Source organism: Misgurnus anguillicaudatus, chromosome 11, assembly GCF_027580225.2.
Source record: "Misgurnus anguillicaudatus chromosome 11, ASM2758022v2, whole genome shotgun sequence".
In the NCBI taxonomy this organism is placed as follows: Eukaryota; Metazoa; Chordata; class Actinopteri; order Cypriniformes; family Cobitidae; genus Misgurnus; species Misgurnus anguillicaudatus.
The window spans coordinates 31,872,192-31,892,736 of NC_073347.2; the positions used below are offsets into that span (position 1 = coordinate 31,872,192).

General features: G+C 36.7%; 1 protein-coding gene across 2 annotated transcripts in view; it reads right to left on the minus strand.

Moving 5' to 3' along the window:
• ldlrap1b (low density lipoprotein receptor adaptor protein 1b) overlaps positions 1 to 17,174 on the minus strand; it is a 52,999-nt gene extending 35,825 nt beyond the window's left edge. For both annotated transcript variants that reach the window (XM_055170369.2, XM_055170370.2), the window contains exon 1: positions 16,915 to 17,174. In XM_055170369.2, the coding sequence (XP_055026344.1) occupies positions 16,915 to 16,999 (85 nt within the window). In that variant the 5' untranslated portion in view covers positions 17,000 to 17,174. The remainder of the gene's footprint in view (positions 1 to 16,914) is intronic.
• Between the last annotated feature and the right edge of the window lie 3,371 nt (positions 17,175 to 20,545).

Below are 20,545 nucleotides of genomic sequence, written 5' to 3' on the forward strand. Positions count from 1 at the left end.
TCTTTGTTCAGTCGAGAAGAAATTATGTATTTTGAGGAAAATATTGCAGGATTTTTCTCATTTTAATGGACTTTAATAGAGCCCAACATTTAATACTTAACTCAACACTTAACAGTTTTTTAAACGGAGTTTCAAATGACTATAAACAATCCCAAACGAGGCATAAGGGTCTTATCTAGCAAAACGATTGTCATTTTTGACAAGTAAAATAACAAAGATCCACTTTTAAACCACAACTTCTCGTCTAGATCCGGTCGTGATGCGCCAGCGTGACCTCACGCAATACATCATGACGTCAAGAGGTCACAGAAGACGAACGCGAAACTCCGCCCCAGTGTGTACAAGCGTCTTGAAAGAGGACCGTTCCTACGTTGTCGTATGTCAACTGATACTAATAAATGTCTTTGTGTCAGTTTATTGTTTACAATGGTCCACAAATTTGTGTTTTATATATGTAACACGTGGGCTCCCTACGTCACTACGCATTTACGTTAGGTCGCGCTGGACCGGACCTAGACGAAAAGTTGTGGTTTAAAGAGCATATTTTTTATTTTCTTGTCAAAAATGACAAACGTTTCGCTAGATAAGACCCTTATGCCTCATTTGGGATCATTTATAGTCATTTAAAACTCCGTTGAAAAAAACTGTTAAGTGTTAAGTATTAAATGTTGGGCTCTATTAAAGTCCATTAAAATGAGAAAAATACTGCAAAGTTTTCCTCAAAAAACATAATTTCTTCTCGACTGAACAAAAAAAGACATCAACATTTTGGATGACATGGTGGTGAGTAAATTATCTGGATATTTCTTTTAAGAAAATGAAATATTCCTTTACCCACTGAGCAAAGCGTCATAAAGAGACGTCATTTCGACGTCCCATGAGGAGCCAGAATGAAAGTTTTTATGACGTCTTTTTATGACCTGTTCTGAACATCCAAGATTGATGTCAAGGGGACCTCCATGCAAAGTAAAACTATTTAAAATGTGGCCTTTTTAAACATTATATGTGTATATATAATCTTTATATATGAATAAATGTTAAAATTTTTTGCTTATAGATAATTCCCAAATATACCAGTTCCACCTTAACTGTCTTGGTCGCTGTCTCTCTCTCTCTCTCTGTCTGTATCTGTCTCTCTCTGTCTCTCTCGTTCAATAATTGAAGTGAAGTGACGTGAACTTCACTCTCCCTCCCACACTTGCTCTCGCTGGATAATTGTTACATGTACATTCTCTAAAACAATGTCATCACCATTACAAAAAGTTGTTTTAACAAAGCATTGTTTTAAAGTAGGTTTAAAGTTTTATTGAACATGTTTTGTCACCATCATGGTGATCAGTGTTTCCTTTAGTTGGGTAGTTTGACTCTTTGTTTTTATATTGTAGTGTGTGTGCTTGATGATGGTATGTTTTAAAACACATTATTATTGCACCAAGTGTTTGTTACCAATGCAACTTACTTGTGGCTTCACATTAATTACATTGATGGTCAGAAGTGATGATATAATATGACATACCTGAACTAACAACACAGATAAGGCATCATAAATTTAGTTTAGAAGTAAACCTCTATCTCAGTTTTGTTTGGAGCTGCAATAAACATACTTCCGTGCATACTGCTGCCTACTATAACTGAAAATGAAACCTCGTGGCTGTAATCAAAAATCTAAAGTCTAGACTTTTTGACACAGATGCAGACATCAAGAATCAGCTCATGAATCACAATGATGGTGAGTTTTCTAAATGTTGCAATGCATTGCACCAGCGTATTATAAAACTCATGAGTCCAGAGAGTGTCACCACTGTTGTGATTCATGGGCTGATTCTTGATGTCTGCATATGTGACAATGAAATCCGGACTTTTAATTGTATATAAGTGCTTCCCAGTGGTGGTATGAACCTAAATAATAAGTTGGATGTGACACCTCAAATCAATTGAGAAATTGAGACAATTCTACATGGTTTAAAAAATTAATTTACAGACTTTACATATGTGGTATTACTCTTGGTAAAATTTGAATGAAGTTGTAAGATCCACATGTGAGTTTTGTTTATAACAAATTTTCTTTGCAGCAAATAACATGCTTTAGCAAACACTCTTACAAAAACCAAACACTACTATGAAAAGTCAAAGAGTCAAACTACCCAACCAAAGGAACCACCGATCGTCACCATGGCGACAAAACATCTTCAATCAAACGTCAGCATATACATCTCTGTTAATTAAAGAGAGAGAAAGAGAGAGAGAGAGAGAGAGAGAGAGAGAGAGAGAAAGAGCGAGAGAGAGAGAGAGAGAGAGAGAGAGCATTCAAGGTGGAACTTTATCTATGAGCAGTGCTATGTTTTTGAACACTCATTCATATATAAAGATTAAATTATTTTATCAGCTTAACAAAATTTTTCTACAAAAATACACGTGATGTTTATGTTTTTTGACTCAGAACTCATTTACCTCATTTGTATAAAATATTTTTGTATTGATTTCCCGAACCCCTTTTGGACGTCTACCTGACGTCCAAGAGGGGTCATAGTCAGACTTCCAGATACTGTACCAGATCTGCACGTTGTATAGACGTACAGATAAGGGCCTGGACCAACCGACCTAATATAGACATATTCTGCACGTCGAGCGGACGTCTCATGTTTAGTGGGTAAGTTTAATGTTCAGCTGATGAAACGAATATAAAGTCTTCAGGGAATCACTCAGAGTCAATAATCATAGTCTCTCTCTGTATCTGTCAGTCACAGAGACCAGCCTGGGGCAAACCTCCGGCCTTTCTGCCTCACTCAGCATCTCTCTCTAAAACTCCTCATGCCCCAACCTGATCATCTGGAAAAAGACAGGCAAAATCTCTAAATGAGGCGTTTGCTGGCTGTTTGTTAGTAGGACCTTTTCAGCCTCAGATCAGTCGACTGGGAACCTTATGTTTAAGACTCACCAGACCATTATACTAACAGTTTCTAAAGGTGGAATTTTCCAATGTCTGCAACTTTAAGAATGTAATTTTTGGAAGATTCCATAGTTTGTGGGTTTTGTTTAAGAAAACGATTGTAAATTCAACTCTTTGCGTTTGCTTAAACCCATCCAACAATTGCCACCAGCATCTTTAGCTTTAGAAAAGCAGTCACGGTGTCAATGACAGATATTCAGATCTGCTGAATCAACATCCTGTCTGAGTTTCATCTGATTACAGCGTGAGGTCAGAGCATAGATTTACTGAATCCTAAACCAAAGCCTAAAATAGCTGCGAGACAGACATAAACTGTAGGAAAATGCTCAAGTCATTTTTAGTAAATCGCCTGGGATCTGACTTTCCTGAGCTTGAAGTCCATTAGACACATAATCCATGATCTCCTGCTAAACATTTTTATAAATACTAAAATTAAGCTACAAATAAGAAGTGAAAGAGATAAAATTAGTCAAAAACAATTATTTGTGCATTATAAAAACCGCCAGTTCTTATTCTGGATGTGAATTGAGATACAACACATGGTAACATCTATGTCACAAAATTCATCTAGCTACTGTTTATTACCGTGCCGCACCATAGAGGCCATTACAGGCCAACTATTAAAGGGGGGGTTTAATGGTAATTCAAGCATTCTGACTTATTAACACAGTTATAGAGTTGTTTCCACATGCTAAACGTAGGCAAAGTGTCAAAACCGCAGTTGGGCGTGTTTCAGAGTATTTCTGTGCCGAATGCACTTCGCCAGGGTTCGTACAAGTTTCGGCTAGTTTTTTTTCGATTACGGTTCTAACTGACGTTTCAGGGGTTTTCGATACGTATCACTTCTTTATATGGGCTTCCCCCGGAAAACCCCGCCCAGCCGTCAGTCAGCGGGAGACGCTAGAGCTTGCTAACAGCTTATCATGCCACTCAGCTTTGTTTAATTTCAAAAGTCAACAATGGCACAACAAGAAGTGTGTTTTTGGATGTAAGGAGAAGACATCCAGCCTTATGGAAACAATGGATATAGTTTATTATCCGGATTAGCAGCGGAGTTTTGCGTGTGTGTTTGATGCTGTGGATTTTCAGAACCGGGTCATGACGAGTTACAAGTGGTAAGTAAGACTTCTGTCTTATGTTGGAAATAGGCGCGTGTATATTATATAAATGGCACTAACATGTAGTGAATCATAAGTTAAAACAGTGTTGTATAGTGTTGCATGACTCGTACTCGCTCCTCCTGCGGTAGTAACTCCTCCTTCTTCATTTTTTCGTACGTTATCGGAAAGATTCGGTAAAGCTAATCTTTCTTTTATAAATCTGATTAAACTAAAGACTCTTCAGAGATATAAAGGATGTCATACTACTCTATAGGTACTCCAGATTAACATCAGAAATGCAGAAACAGCGTGTGTTACGTGAGCTTTAATGTAGTTGACACTGAAGTAGGGATGCTCACATTGACCGTTTAACCGTTAACCGAAGGTAAGAATTTATGACCGATTAACATTATCAGTTAAAATAAAAAATATTTGTACATGGTGCGTGTCGTCATGAGCCAACAGACATTTCGCCACTTTTTCTATCTTTAATTTGTGAATGTCCTGTAAATGACACAAATTATTGCTGCCCTGACGGTCTGATAAACTAATCATTTGTATGAGAAATAATTTGTATGTGTGTTTGGAAGCTGAACGGAGACGCGCGCGTGTCCGCGCAAGATGACGCGGTCCGTCTCGCGCACATCCGGACAGACGTTCGCTGATGGCCTCTGACCCTGACCATAAACATCTCTTTTTTTGCACAAACGGAGAAAGACGACGCAAAAGCAAAACTGCATCCTGCTTTAGAAATGACCACTGTGGTAGATGAAACGGAGACAATCTGCCCTTTTTGGATATTAATCCTCTAGACTGATCGCGTGCTTTTTAATAAGGTAATGTTGCGTGAATATCTGATAATGTATGAATCCTGGTTCTGTTGTTGATCTGTCGCTGCTGTTTGCACATTCAAATTAAATCTTTTGTTTATACTAGTTTACAGACAACCGTGAACTGTATTTTTACTCAATGACAATTTCATATTAAAATCTTATAAGTTAACGGTTAATGTTCGGTTTAGAAGCTACGGTTGTCGATCGGGAAAATTAACTGATATGAGCATCCCTACAATGAAGTAAACCTCTGTGGAGAAATGCACAGACTGCAATTCTCCGCGTTGATGTTAACTAATGTAACTATTTTCGCTATGTAAGTGATAAATGTACATTTGCAGCATTACCGTGTGCTATTAGTTTTGAGTGGTTGTTATCTGAGATTATTACACGGGATTCTAAAATGCTTGATTCTGATTGGCCAGTCGCGAGTCGACATTCCAATGTTATCCCGAGATAACAACTGCCTGAAACTAATAACATACGGTAACCTGGATGCTACAAATCATTTTGACAGGTACAGTTTAATATTATACAAAATTTAAATATTAATATGTGTTTCAATAACATATACGGCATTATATTTCCTAATGATTAAAGAGCACCAATTTCATTAATAGAAAAACAATATTTTGTGTATTTGGTATAATACAATGTGTTATATGGTTGCGTGATTTATGGTAAAAAAAAATGTTATTTTCCATATACCGTACATTTTTGTAGCTCCAGATTTTTCTTTCTTCCTGAAACGCACGGATTTTGCACAAAACTGTCCCTGATTGGCCAGCTAATCTGTATGTTGTGATTGGCCTGAATACCTCTGACATCAGACGGAAATGTGACGCTTCTTACCATGTTTGAAAGATTTGCTCACAATGCAATGCTAACAGGAGTTAACTTATAGGCTGGTAGTCCAAGTGGGAGGAATTATGATAATGTCGGTATTATCTACATCACAAATCCCAGGAAGTAAACTGTTGCCTACAATCCATGAGTTTGTTTTAGTTCAAGAAAAGAGATTTACGTTGGGGACGTTAACTCGCTTCATCGTTAACTTTGGGGTTTGTACATTTTGCATATCGCTAACATGTACTAATACGCACCTACACACCAAGGCAAATATAAAATCGTGAATCAGATAATTGGTGCTCTTTAAATAGTGTGTTCATGACATTTGAACATCTTATCTTGAAACCAAAAGTAAACGGGTTTTCCTCGCGAAAGGTCTGCATTCGTTAAACATAAGCAAATTAAAAAATTCAACTCAATATTTAATGTTCCTTACCTTACTTATGACGCAAATAGCCGTGTAATAAGTAGGATATGTACAGGCAGCAGGTTGTTTTTGCAAATATACACATCATAACAAACCTGCAAATGTCATGACTGGCCAATCAGAATCAAGCTTTCCAATGAGCGGTGTAATAAACGTAATTATCTATGGGGTATTTTGAGCTACAACTTAACATACACACTCTGGGGACGACAACTTATTTTACATCTAGGAAACTGGGTCACCGATTAAAACACATTCGACATATTGAAAGAGTCAAAATGTTCAAGTAACATTATAATATCAAGCTTTCCTTCACCATCACTCTGAGCTAGAGAAAGTCTGTTGAATATTTCATCTTTTTCAATTTTTCATTTGAACGCAAATGTATTCGCAACAGGATACACCAGTTTCATGACAGCTGTGCATTGACTACTGATCTTAGATCAGTTAATGCATTTTAAAATCCTAAAAGAGTGATTTCTAAAGAGAAGGACAGAGATTATCTTAGATCTGAAAACTGATCACGTCTTTTCCATTTACTTTTTCTCCCAAACAAATTGAGATTGATTGTTATTGTATGAAAACTAGGAGTCACTTGAGATTTTTGATATCGGAAGGTCGTGTCCTTCAGTTTCTTTAGCAGTGCAAATTATTTTTTTATTATGTATACATAAATCTTTTCTGTTTCCATAATAACAGCTGCAGTACATCTCTGACTGGTGGATCTTTATTCAGGATTAGGGCTGTCACAATTAATAAATAATCGTCTCATCACGATTGTTTGACCTCCTCGCAATGATTTCAGATCACCACAATGATTGCACATCTCTTTAAAAAACACAAGGGGGCGCTACAATGCCTGTATGAACAAGACAGTATCAGATCTCTTTTAAAAATGTGTTGTGTATTAATATTTACTGCCAGGAAAACCTTGCAAAATATTTAATTTAAATAAATCACAACACTGTGTGAAAATTATTACATAAACAAAGAAAAAAGTATGAGAATTAAATGTCGAAGCAATAAAACAGATAATTAATCATCATAATTGTCAAAGCCCTATACAGGCAATTAACCGTCATTATCATCACAATTTCTTAGACAATTAACCGTCAGCCAAATTTCATAACCGTGACAGCCCTATACAGGATTATAGGCACTACATCACTGAAAATCATTTTTAAAAAATGTAATAAATTACACTGACATGATGTGACTGAAAAAAATGTACAATCTCAGAGCTTATGGTAAGTCTGTCGCGGGTGATTCACACACTATTACTATAAATCTATTTCTTTATGGAGAAAATGAATGGGATTTTTATTTCCACAGCTGACAGACAAACACACAAACTGCTGGAATAGTTCTGTGTGAACTCAAGTGGAAGAGAAGATGTCATGTAAGACGGGTAGAGAAAGAAGCAGGAGAATAAAGGCATTGTTCAGTGAGGAGATAAAATGATGGATGACTGAACTACAGCAGAGGAGAGAGATCTTCGTCTGACACAGTCTAATATACAGGCACAATTGTGTACTAGACTTCTCATTCATTCATTCACTGTAGCAATAAACTTAATATAACAACTTTAAAATAGTCAACTGAATTTTCTTGTATTATTACAGTATGATATGATAAAGTATTGCTTGATTTAAATGCTGTGAGTTACAGAGAATTCACTGTGGTAAATAAATAACTTTAACAATGATCTTTAGGGATCCTCCGATCAGGATTTTTGCAGGCCGATACCGATCACCGATTTGTTGTCTTCGTGATTGGCCGATACCAATGCCGATACCAATTTTTCAAGCTGATATGCAAGCTCTTTGATGACTGTAACTTTTAACATTTTTTCTAGATAAAGTAATACCACAGATGTTGTCCTTATAGAAAATACACATATCTCTGTAAAGGCAAAGAGAGAAATGCAAATCTACACGTCGCTCATGAGCCACGGGTTATAAAAATGCTCTCACTGCGTAAAAATGGTCTCTAACTGCAGCCGCATTGAGGAGCCATATGATGACAAAAGTAAACAGAAAGATCGGTTCACGAGATCGGCAAATTTAACGAGGACCGATCGAGTCATTTAATGCCATTATCGGCCGATACCGATCTGCGGCCGATCGATCGGAGCATCCCTATTGATCTTGGCACATTTGGGGTCCTGAGATAAATGTTCTTCTAGTTTAGATAAAACAGGAGTAAATCAGATTTTTATATTTAAACACAGGACAAATTAGCAAGTCATCGGTCTGTGTATGTTGTGAGAAATCGGGTGTACTCTATGACCTAGGAGTAAGCTGGACTACACCTGCACTCACAGCAATCACAGAAGAAACAAACAGAGTAGAAAGGAGATTTAAAGGTGCAATTTGTAAGATATTGTCAGTAAAATGTCCAAAAACCACTAGGCCAGTGTTATATATTTTGTCCAGCTGATTACTATCAATATCTGTAATGGTTTCAACTACTTGTAAATCGTGAGAATATTGCCATTCAAAACATTGTTATGGGGCAGTGCAGTCTCCTGTCAATGACGTTAATATCCATGTGACCCTTTGTCACCGCCTTTACTGACGTAAAAACCACATGACAACAGTGGTCGAGTTCGAAAATATAAAATGGCGGCCAAGGAAGCGACTGGAGCACAGATTTAGTGTAAATACAGGTATATTTTCACTTTTTACACATTTTAATTGCATTTCTAGTGAGAAATTAGTATTGTAGTTTTCAAATATGTGATTAGTTATCACAAAGCCGCTCTCTGTTTATATTTCAAACACGCTGCCTTTGAAGTGCGTCCGAAAGCCTTTCTCTGAGCGGCCTTCAGGCCTCCGAAGTCATTTCCTCATGAGGCAGCGAGGCAACAAGTCACACAGCTGGCATTCGGCGTTGTCCAGGCGTTTTCAGCCGCGTTTAAAAGTTTTGGTGTGCACAACCCCTTAATAAATCCAACTCATCTGAACAAACTTCTTTACTACTAGTAATTAAATACTGTAGGCCGTGTATGATTGCCAAACAACACAGCAACAAGCGCTTGGGTGTTTCATAGCATCTTTTAGCTTCGTTTCCCATTCAATTAAAGTTTAATAATTTGCCTCTGAGGAGACTTTTCAGCCTGTATGTTTCACCACCGGATGCCGGCATGTTTTAGGAGTAAGGCCATCTTTTAATGATCCAAATATTTCCCTATGGATCAAATCCTGTCCTTGATTTTTCAAAAATACAATGCATGACAACAGTAAAAATTGTATTAATGTTGCTTCTTGTAAACTTCAGTTTGTAAGAATCAAGCCAAGAGTATCTTCAGAGGAGTGTGTGAGTGCCCTATAAATAACAACAAGCTTTAAAGAGATCTTAAGTGCTTGAAGGTGCTGAATGTAGCTCGGGATTACACAAATGCACACACATGTATACAAAGACACACACAGAGAGAGATACACGTATGGGTAATTCTCACGAAACCATTGAAACACCACGGCACTAATGATTTTAGCTTTAAAATGTGTAATATAGTAACATTAAAAAGCATCAGAATTAACACAATACTGTGTTCTGCCTTGCACAATGTGTGACTTCAACATAAGAATTTATAATTGTAAATTTTATCTCATTTTCTGCTGAAATTCTCATTACCGCAATGTGTCCGGCTGTGTTTGAAAATGCGTTATGTTGTAATTTAATCAAATTAACACAAAAATATAAAAAAATAATAAATGGATGTTTTGCTAGACTACTTTAGATGACAGAAAAAATATTTACTGAATATTCATGTATAATAATAATGAAGAAAAATTAGGAAAATTATGTGTCCATGCCTGATGTTCTCATCCTCCGCAACACTTTTTGAGAACAGTTTAAGCACACATACAGAATTTTAATAAAGTTTGATTTTGAGTGACCAAGCACATGGACCAGTTACTTCAAGATGGCTACCAGGTAAGATCATTTTTTTACAGTTAATTTGAAATTTTGTCTTGTCAGAATGCTTACACGACATTTTGATTGTCATTACCGCAACATATGCTTATTAAATGTTAATTTAATTAATAGAAGCATAATACTTTGATTTTAAATGCATGTGCAGAATCTCCAAATTATGTTCTTTCAGGTTTGTCATGTCATTTTGAAAATATGTCAGTGTTGATGTTTTCTGACTGTTGCGGTAATGAGATTTTTTAAGACTAATTTTTTAAATTATGTTACAAAAAGTGTTAAATGATAAGTAAAAGTTTTTAAATTAATGTTACCATTTACTCCAGACTTTGTTTTTCAATGTCTGGTGGGAAAAAAAGTAAATTTAAGCAATTTTTACATTTTCATGCTTGACATTTTTAAAACCAAGTTTTCGTGAGAATCACCCATATAGTCTTGATAACAGCTTAATAACACTTAGTAAAGTAGTTGTTAAGTTTAAGTATTGGTAGGAATTAGGTAAAATAAAGGATGTAGAATAAGGTTCCGCATAATCAGGCATTAATATTTGCTTTTTAAGTACTACACTGTAAAAAAATATGCAGCTTTTATTGCAAATCAACACACATGTATATATAGTTTGTGCTTTGAACATAAAATACAAGAACTCATTGCAACATATATTTTTATGTTACTTTAACTTAAAGCAAATTAAGTTAAACAATTTCAACTTGTTTTTATAAGTTGTCAACTTTTCACAAGCCAAAACTTAAAATAGTAGGTTGAATTGTAGGGATGCACTGAATTTTCGGCAACCAAAATTATTTGGACACAAATTGCAAAAAAAATTTTGGTGTTCGGCCGAAAAAGTGAAAAGGCCACATTAAAGTTTACCGAATAATAAGGTCTTTGATGATGCAATCAAATAGCAACCAGCGGAGAGTAAAACCTAATTTATAGTTGTGCGTATGCTCTACGTCGTAGCTAAGCCGTATGTTATCCATAGCCTGTGCGTAGCCCTGTGTAGCCTGACGTGCACCTCGCAAAACTTTTTAACAGCATGTCAGTTCTACGTGGACCACAAGCGCTGTGATTGGTCCACCAGAACCCCTCCCGTCAGGTAAAAAAAACTGCGTCATAGGTATTTCCGTTTGCGACGGTAAAAACAAAGATGGGCCAAGTTGTTCATAGTACACGATGTAACTACGGAAGATTCAAGTTTTAAATAGGAAAAATATCAAAACTCTTTGGGTATTTTTGAGCACGATGCTAATGGTCTAATCAGATTCAATGAATTATGCTAAGCTATACTAAAAGTGGTACCGCCAGATCCAGAGATCGGCTGAATGGATTTCAAAACGCTAAAACTCAATTGTTTAACTTTAGGGGGGCGAAAAATATTAGCATATTTAAAAAAAAAAGTGGAGTGTCCATTTAACTTCATGCTGCATTTTTACAATGTAATAAACAGCCAATATCTCAGTAAGATTAATGCTAATAACCAACAAGTTAATATTGAGAATTGGGAACTAGAGTGTTATCGTTATTTTTATTAACTCAAAGTATTTAAAGTGAGAAGGATACATAAAAAACATGTATTTTAACCTTAGACTTTACATTTTGATGTCCACTATTGTTTTATATATAATTGTGCTACAGTCTATACACAGTATTTAGTTCAATTAAATGTAGTTCAATTACTGGAAAAATAAGTAATCCCTTACTTTACTTTTTCAAGAAAACGTAATTAAATTACAGTAACTAATTACTTATTAACTAAATACACACAACACTGTACACAACACATCCTGCCAAGTGACTGCAACTGATGCATACACTTCGATGCTAAAATGATATATTGTGCAGTCGTACTTTAAACATTGTGTCAAACACAGACGCTCTTTGTCGCAAAACCACTTTCCTAATCTCATCCTGACCCTGATCTGCTTTTATCTCATCTCACACACATACACACCACACAAGTTTTAAGGCTGAAAATGAGATGTTTGTGTAAAAGCCAAGACATTGAAGATGGTAAATCTGGCTTGTAACTAACAGCTTTGATGGAAGCAATCTCGATTACAGACTGGCAGCAAGCTGCATAACCTTAGACACAATTCACCATCACATCCACGCAGGAAAGATGGCAATTACAGACCCCGTCATTGCAGAGCAGAGTGAACAGGAAGACCATGGTAAAATGGAAACACTAATTTTAGGATTTTCAGTTGTAGACCCCACCCGACAATTATGCAACCAAAACCAACATTAAAACCACAAAGTACGCTGTGATTCCTCCTGTGAGCAGTTTCTGTATGATGAATTGGTGAAAAATACAAATCGTACAATTCATTATTTGTGCTTTCTTAAAAGTAAGAAAAGAAATTGAATTCATCATGTCTGTTGTCTTAAGTTCCTGATAAAAAAGGAAGATCAGGCACAAGAGCCCCGAGAAGATACTGGACACAAGCGTCTCATGTGCGCCTGTATGCTAATCTCATATAAGACTACTAGAAACCGTCTGCGTGATAATCTTCAGTGCACATGATCTCTCAAGACAAGCATGACTGAACACACGAACTGTAGCATGTAACCCTGAGATCACAGTATGGGTGCTGAGGTGGCATTTCCTGTTATGACAGAATTAAACACGTGGGAAAAACAGAAAGTGTAACTGTCTACTGCTTTATTACTCTATCACTGTGCTACTCCTGACACTCTCACATAAACACTGTAATGGCATGAGGTAAAATGAGGTATATTATAGTGTCTGTCTTCTGCAGGCTGACTGGTCCATTAGTAACAAAAAGTGACTTAGTTCGTCATAATGTCACCATGGATACGAAGAGAATCGGTCTCTGGAATGTAATGATGGAGCTTTTAACAGACATCCCACCTCCTCCGGACATTCCAGGATTCTCCCATATTGATAGCGGCTCCCTGATGCCTGCAAATTATATAAAATATCCCGGAAATTATAAGAAAACATTCGAGCTAAGAGAGGTCAAGTTCAAATAATTTATTCGAGGACTGAAGAGAATGACATAGCGAGTGATAAAACGAAGCGTGTGTATTCTGATAACTAGACCAATCAGTTTTTGTGTCATTTATTCATTAGGTCTCATTCATTTTAATAGGCTAGCGTATCTGACTGGCTGTTTAAATTGTTTTCTGATAACTACATAAAAGGTATGTGGCTTTATTATAGGGATGTGCATCAGGGTTCCCGCACCTTAGTTAACTTCAACTTCAAGGACCTTTCAAGGACTTTCCAGGTCCAATACCCTCAAATTCAAGGACTAATGTGGGGACACATTTCAAGTGAGGGTTACATTGGCATGGTTACATTGTGTTACCTTTAAAGATACATTGTTACAGTTCCCTTTTGAGGGAACTCGCGCTGCGTCACTGCAGTGACAATTTGGGGACGCCTCCAGGGGTAAGTGCGTCTGAATGTGTATATCAAATTCAACCAATGGTGAAGCTTAACGACAAAGACAGGGTGACGCTGGAGCCAGGAAGTATATCACTATTCTGAAATATTGCTGAAGACGGCATTACAGGAACGCAGGAAGTATGGCAAGGGAGACGCAGCGTCTGGTTCCCTTTTCAGGGAACAACAGTTACATACGTAACCCGAGACATTTTCATGTGTCAAACATAACTATGCAAAAAGGCCTTTTGGTATGAATCAACATTCACATACAGAAGATATAAGCATTAAAAGCGAACAGTTTAGCATGCTAGAATTTTTATGATATTATCCTACACTACACAGGGAATAATATGGATTTTTTTTTTCAGAAAACTTCTTGCATAAAATAGATTCAAGCACTTTCAATGACCTGTATCTATGTATATTTTCAAGAACTTCCAGATTCAAACTCTTTCAAGGATTTCAAGGACCTGGAAATGCATGCATGTCATTTTTTCATTTCGATTAATCCATAGGTCTGACAAACGAGTACTCGAATAACTGGGGGCGGGGCAATCAAAGGGACGGGGCAAACATTAAGATAATACATTTTAACAACAATTTATTGAAGGTTTTATTTAAAATAACATATAGACCAATGTATTTTGGCTGTCACTACAACAATGCACGTTTGAGTACTCAGTCAATCAATTACTCGTGCCCATCCCTACTTTATTAAGTTCAAAAATTATCTAAAGACGGTTTTACATGTCCATTTACAACTCTAGGATTTGCTCCCAGAATGAAATGGTTTATTATTACTTTATTTCAAAGGGTCATAAATAATAATAATAATGGTCTGCTCTGATTGGCTGTTTCACAGAGCAGCTCCTTCAGTAGCTCTGTGCGTGCGTGCTTATGTTTGAGCCTGTATCAGACGTTACACTACAACATTATAATTAATTTAATGCGTTATTTAATGTTTGGGGCGTACATTACGACTATAATGTCACAGTCGGTGTTATTTGAGATTGGCCTGTTTTCCAGCAGTCTTTTTCGTTCACAAGGTTTACATAATGAAGAGGAAACAAACGCGTTTTAGGCTCAGGATATATCATTACCATATATTATTATTATTCATCTGCCTAGGTAAATAAAGTTTTAAATTGTATGGCACCTTCACTCTAAAAATGGCTGGGTTATTTTTGACCCATAATGGGTAAATATTGGACAGAAGACATGCTGGGTTAAAAATGACCCAATGTTAGGTTGTTGTTATACAACCATACGGTATAATAACCCAGCAGTTGGATTAAAATAGCCCAGCATTGGGTCAACTTTTAACCCAGCACATGTTCTGTCCAATATTTACCCATTATGGGTCAAAAATAACCCAGCCATTTTTAGAGTGTTTGTATAAAAATATTATAGTTGGGGGTTTTTTTGGTGGGGGGTGTTCGGTGAGCTACCTCCCGGAAATTATGAGTTTTTGCAGTGTGGGATGGCTGCTCACTTTGCATAAAAAAAACAAATCATCAAATTCTTGAGTGTCCCTAAATTACAAGAATGCGTCTTCTATAAACACCCCCTTTGAATCACCTCAGATCTTCATTTTAAAGCTAATTCACACTGATTCAATAAACAAAGACAAGTGCTGACAAACTCATCCAACTGTTGGTGTTTGTCCGTGTTTGTTGCCGTTAACTAGTCTTTACAGTAGCGAAAATCTCCCTGTGTTTAACAGGAAAACGAAAAAAGGAGACAAATACGAAACTACACGTCTACTTGATTCTAACCAAAACCACACATCACATTGTAATCATAACTTCTAGACATATAAAAAGAACTTTGCAAGATGACTTTAAAGCAGCATTCGTCATTTGTGTGTTTTGTGCTTCATTCCAGAACAGTTCCTCCTCAGCACACAATTTTTCAATATACCACTCTTGTAATCACAAGTATGTCAGTAAAACGACTGGCTTCAATGAGGCTGACTGAACAAGAATTGTGCAAAATATATCTGACCCCACCACAAAACCACAATGTCTGAGCAGCAGCAAAGCATGGCATCTCACTTCACGTGTGAAGAGGAAGATATAGTAGTCTTAAATGTGCATAACACAAAAACCAACAATAGTTGCTTCAGTATATTATTTTTGATATCACAAAAATACATTTGCTATTATTGGCCAGTACAAACATCGTAACAATACAATGGCCGTCAAAAAACCCCAAACATCGCAGTATGGTGATAACATCGATCTGACAGCAATAGTGTTCTCTTCAGGGGTTCTCCAGCAGAACCAAACAAAAAGGTCATCAGGCGAAAGATTGTTTCTGTGCGAAGCTACAATGCAACAGATGGACTGAAATCATGAGCTGACAGCTGCCCATAGAGCGTACACACCACAACTGAGATCAAAGACACCACTGGATCCAGTGAAACCAGCAGCCGCAACCCTAGAGACACACACATTAACATCCGTCGGCTAGTATAGTGCATGCAAACCCACAGGTGTGCCAGCTGAGGGTTCAAGGGTTTCATTGGGGCTGAAAATAAATACCCCAGAGAGCACCTACACAGACTTTGTTTTTTTAACCAAATAAAGCGAACCCATGTCAGACTGGTATGCACACCTGAAAAGGATTGCCTAGCAACACCGGGTTGCCAAGATCAGTTCAGTTCTCTTCAGCAAACCAACCTTTCTTCATACATACAGACGTCGTGAACTTCAAGAAAAACACAGAGGAGATCATTGATCTGTAACACAAAGTGTTTGCGATGTGATGACGTAAATTTTTAGCGGATATGTGAGCGAATTACAACGGTGATCTATTAAATGCTGTGTTATCTGAAGAACTTGACTTTTTAGAGCGGAAGAGCTTGGCGGTGACGTCACGACGAAAGAACTCGATAAAAAGTAACAACGAGCGCATTGATTGTAACGTCATTCCGGGATGTTACAGGCAGATCGATACGCATTGATCTGATCTCACGTGTTTATCAATTTTCAGACGCCACAGAGATCTTGAGTTTTAATTCCTGAACTTGTACCATAGACGCGGTCGACTAATATATCTTATTAAAATTAACCATGGTTTAATTGTAATAAAAGTACAGTAACCACATTTTTTTGGATTGATTGCCATGTGTATGATCATCGTTTTACCACTGTAATAGTTAAACAATGATTCCTGCAGTGAGGAAATGGTAAATTTGTTGTTTTGCAGTTGAACTATGATTACTGTAGTAAAAGCATGGTTAAAAGCTTAAACAGTGAGAATCGGGTAACGACGTGCGAATTAAACAGAGGAAACAGACGTGACAAACAACTTACTTTGATTCTGAGCTTCATAACAAATCAACATACATCTACAAAAACTTTCAAGGCCATTTTAGACAGACTGACAGCTGTTAAACTCACTTTTGTGTTTTCCAGAGATCCATGACTGTTTTGCCAGGCTGGGACTGCGAATGATCGCGCGCCCGGCTGATTTCAACGCGTCCATGTTGTACAATTATGTATTTTGATAATGTTTAGTCCTGAGGACGCGATTCTCCGCGAACCCGATCCTCTCACCGCGGGAAAGCTTCTCTGGAAGCCAGCGATTTTCCTCCTGTTTTGCGGACAATCCCGGGTGGATGTACGAACATGCTCGCCTCGCAAGGCGGAGTTGAGTATGTAAATTAACCGGATAATGTTTTGTCATGACGCCGGGCGCGAGTGAGCGTAGGTTGGGCGGAGCTTCGCGCATGTATATAAACAGAACGGGCGCGTGTTTGATTGACATGACGGTTGACAACGTATTGACGACTCCTATTGGGTTATATCGTGGCACCTTTTGTTTATCGATATAGTAATATAATATCTTAAAAGAAAAAGAAAACATTTCAAATAATTTTATGAGGAACTTAATACATGATGTTACATATCCCCCAGCTAGATTTTTTTTAATAATCAATATTTAGACATTTAAATTGGCGCAAGACTTGGAGAAGAGTTGATAATTTTTTGTTTATAAAATTGTATTATTATTAATTTTGTCATTTAAAAAAATGCACATAATTTATTCAGTAAAACATATATTAGAGAGGTTTAAATTAAATATTCGTTTAAATTTTGTAATAATGAGAAAGAAAAAAAATTATCTGGGTTGATGTCAAAAATATTTTACGGATATTATATTATTAAGAAAACGTAAAGGGGACATACCATGAAAATCTGACTTTTTCCATGTTTAAGAGCTATAATTGGGTCCCTAGTGCTTTTATCAACCTAGAAAATGTGAATAAGATCAACTCAGTAGCTTAGTTTTGTTAAACCATTCTCCACAAGCATATGAAAAAATAGGTCATTGAAATTTGGCTCCCCTGGTGATGTCAGAAGGGGATAATACCGCCTCTTAATCTGCACTATCCAACCACAGCACTGCAATTTAGGACAGAGGTCAGCTAATTTGCATGTTAAATGACACACCCAAAACGGCACATTTTTGCACACACCTACAAAGTGACAATTTTAACTTGCTATAATAAACTATCTATATGATATTTTGAGCTAAACCTTCACATATGTACTCTGGGGACACCAAACATTTATTTGACATCTTAAAAAAGTCTTCTGAAAAGTCCCCTTTAATATAGTTGTGTTGGATATAATGATATGTGAATAATTGATAAATGCCAATGTTATTCAATTATTGGTCTTAATTGGGAAGTTTAATATACATAAAATGAAGTGGTCTGGTGGTAAGCCACTTTTTTCCATTTTGTTAATGAAGTTTAGCAATACTTGTGTTGTATAAATGTAAAAAATATAAAAGCTTCCAGGGCTTCTAATATTATTAGCAAATTTTAAATAGACAAATAAACTGCATCACATTTATATGGGGGGACTTCTTTTTTTGTTTTCTCTGGTTATTTTTATGTTATTGTTAGGATTATGTAAATCATTTACATGTGTATACTGATGGCATTTATGTACAATGCATTGCTGTAACTCTCTTGTTGTTGTTCATATGCAATAAAAACTGCGTAATAGTTCAATGCCAAAAAAGTTGGATCGTGGCACCCAAATTGCTTCATTTTAGTACCATCTTAGACAGTTATAATCTTAAAACCTACAAAAAAAAATAAAATTAAAATTTTAGTCTTAGTAGAGTGTAATTTTAAATAAAATCCTGGTTATTTTTACATTTACACACAGACACACTGTTCAAATTGAAGACAAAATGTATGTTTCATCATATGTTTATGGATAATGTTCATTACTGTGACACCTGTGTCTAAACTGACTTCATACAACCACTGAAAATCATCTTGACACCAGATGGTTAAACATAGAAGCAAATAGTTCCTAAAAGTGAAGTTAACTAAAAGACCATTGTGTGTTCTCATACATACCACATTTGGTTTGATCTAATGCAATGACATTCGGTGTGACTTTGTGTCCATTTATTTGTAAGGGCCACTGTGTACCGTCGATGACTAAATTAACCTTTTTGAAATGTCTCCGCTCAGCTTTTCTCCGCTTTCACTGTGACAGCCCATCACCAACCAATAATAAAGAAAAGAAATGTCAAGAAAAGCGAGAGGTGAAAAGCAGGTAAGAGTGTTCATCTGAGTAAGTCGTTGTGTTTTGTCATCTTGACTGGATCATCAGGTTCTTCTGACCACCACAGTGACCCACCAAAACCTGTTTAGTCTCATGTGAACACACACAGTAAACATGACTATGGATGGATAAAGAGAGGAGCTGGTAACTGATGAGTATACAGTGTGATGTAATGTATAAGAGCGTCACTCGGTTCAGGTGATAACACAAACATCCAGATCTTCAGCATTCCTGAGTGAGCATATTGTATCGATGCTGTAGGCTTACCAATGCAAAATTGTTACACATAATACTATTAGACAGACAAATGCATTGCATAATAATGTGATGTTTTCCTTACTAAAGCTGGTCTCTCAGCTTGGTTAGCAAGCTGGAAGACCTGCTAAAACCAGCTTTGCCAGGATGGGAGGACCAGCTTAAACCAGCTACTGCCACCTTGCAGCTACCAGCTTATGCTGGTTTTAGCTGGGGTTTATTTAGCCAACATGCGTGTGATCCCAATGTATGACGTTCCTCAAGGTAGGCTGAATGTGAAACACATCCATAAAGCCTGTGGGAATAATTTACTCTCCCAGTTCATCCTGAACTACTGGAAGCTAGGAATGTGGTGTGGGTGCCATACTAAACCCAGCCTCTGTGCATTATTAATGCCTCCATATGTCGAAAAGAGCAGTCGGAGCCTTTGGTTGATTTTATGGGTAAATAATTTTTGTGCTCCGTCCAGGTTTTCCATCGATTTACTTTTAAATTTTTTATGCAATGGATCACTCATGTGCAATATATAATTCCAGGTTTCCCAAAGCCCAAACAGTAGCAATGTTTGAGATATGTTTCCATAAAAGTGAGAAAATGATAACGGCTAGCTACTTATTAAAGGCAAATAGGATGATTTAAGGTAAAGTGATTTAGAAAAACTTCCAATGGACCGGATATCTAAAAATGAAATGTAGCTGTTGACATCATAGCGCTAAAGTTATGTGCAGAATGGCTTGTGGATTCACATTTACAGAGGTTAATGAAGTGCCTATCAGCATGGTTATAAAAAGATGTGTTTAATATGAATGCTCTGCTTATTTATTCATGCACTTAATAATCTCTCATGCATGAAAGATGTAGGCATCACGCTCAGACACTCGCACGGCTTGGAGAATCTGTAGGTATTTTGCTGCAAAAATGTGCATTTTTGAACCAAGTGACTTTTTTCTTAACATAAATAAATGCAGGTGTGCTGCAGCAATTCCAACCCCATGAATAAAGCAACATAAGGTGATAATTAATTACTATATTACATACAGATGTGTTTATCCAAAGTGACTTAAACATGAGATCGCATTTAAAAATTTTCCTTAAAGAATTAGTCCACATAATTTACTCACCACCATGTCATCCAAAATGTTGATGTCTTTCTTTGTTCAGTCGAGAAGAAATTATGTTTTTTTGA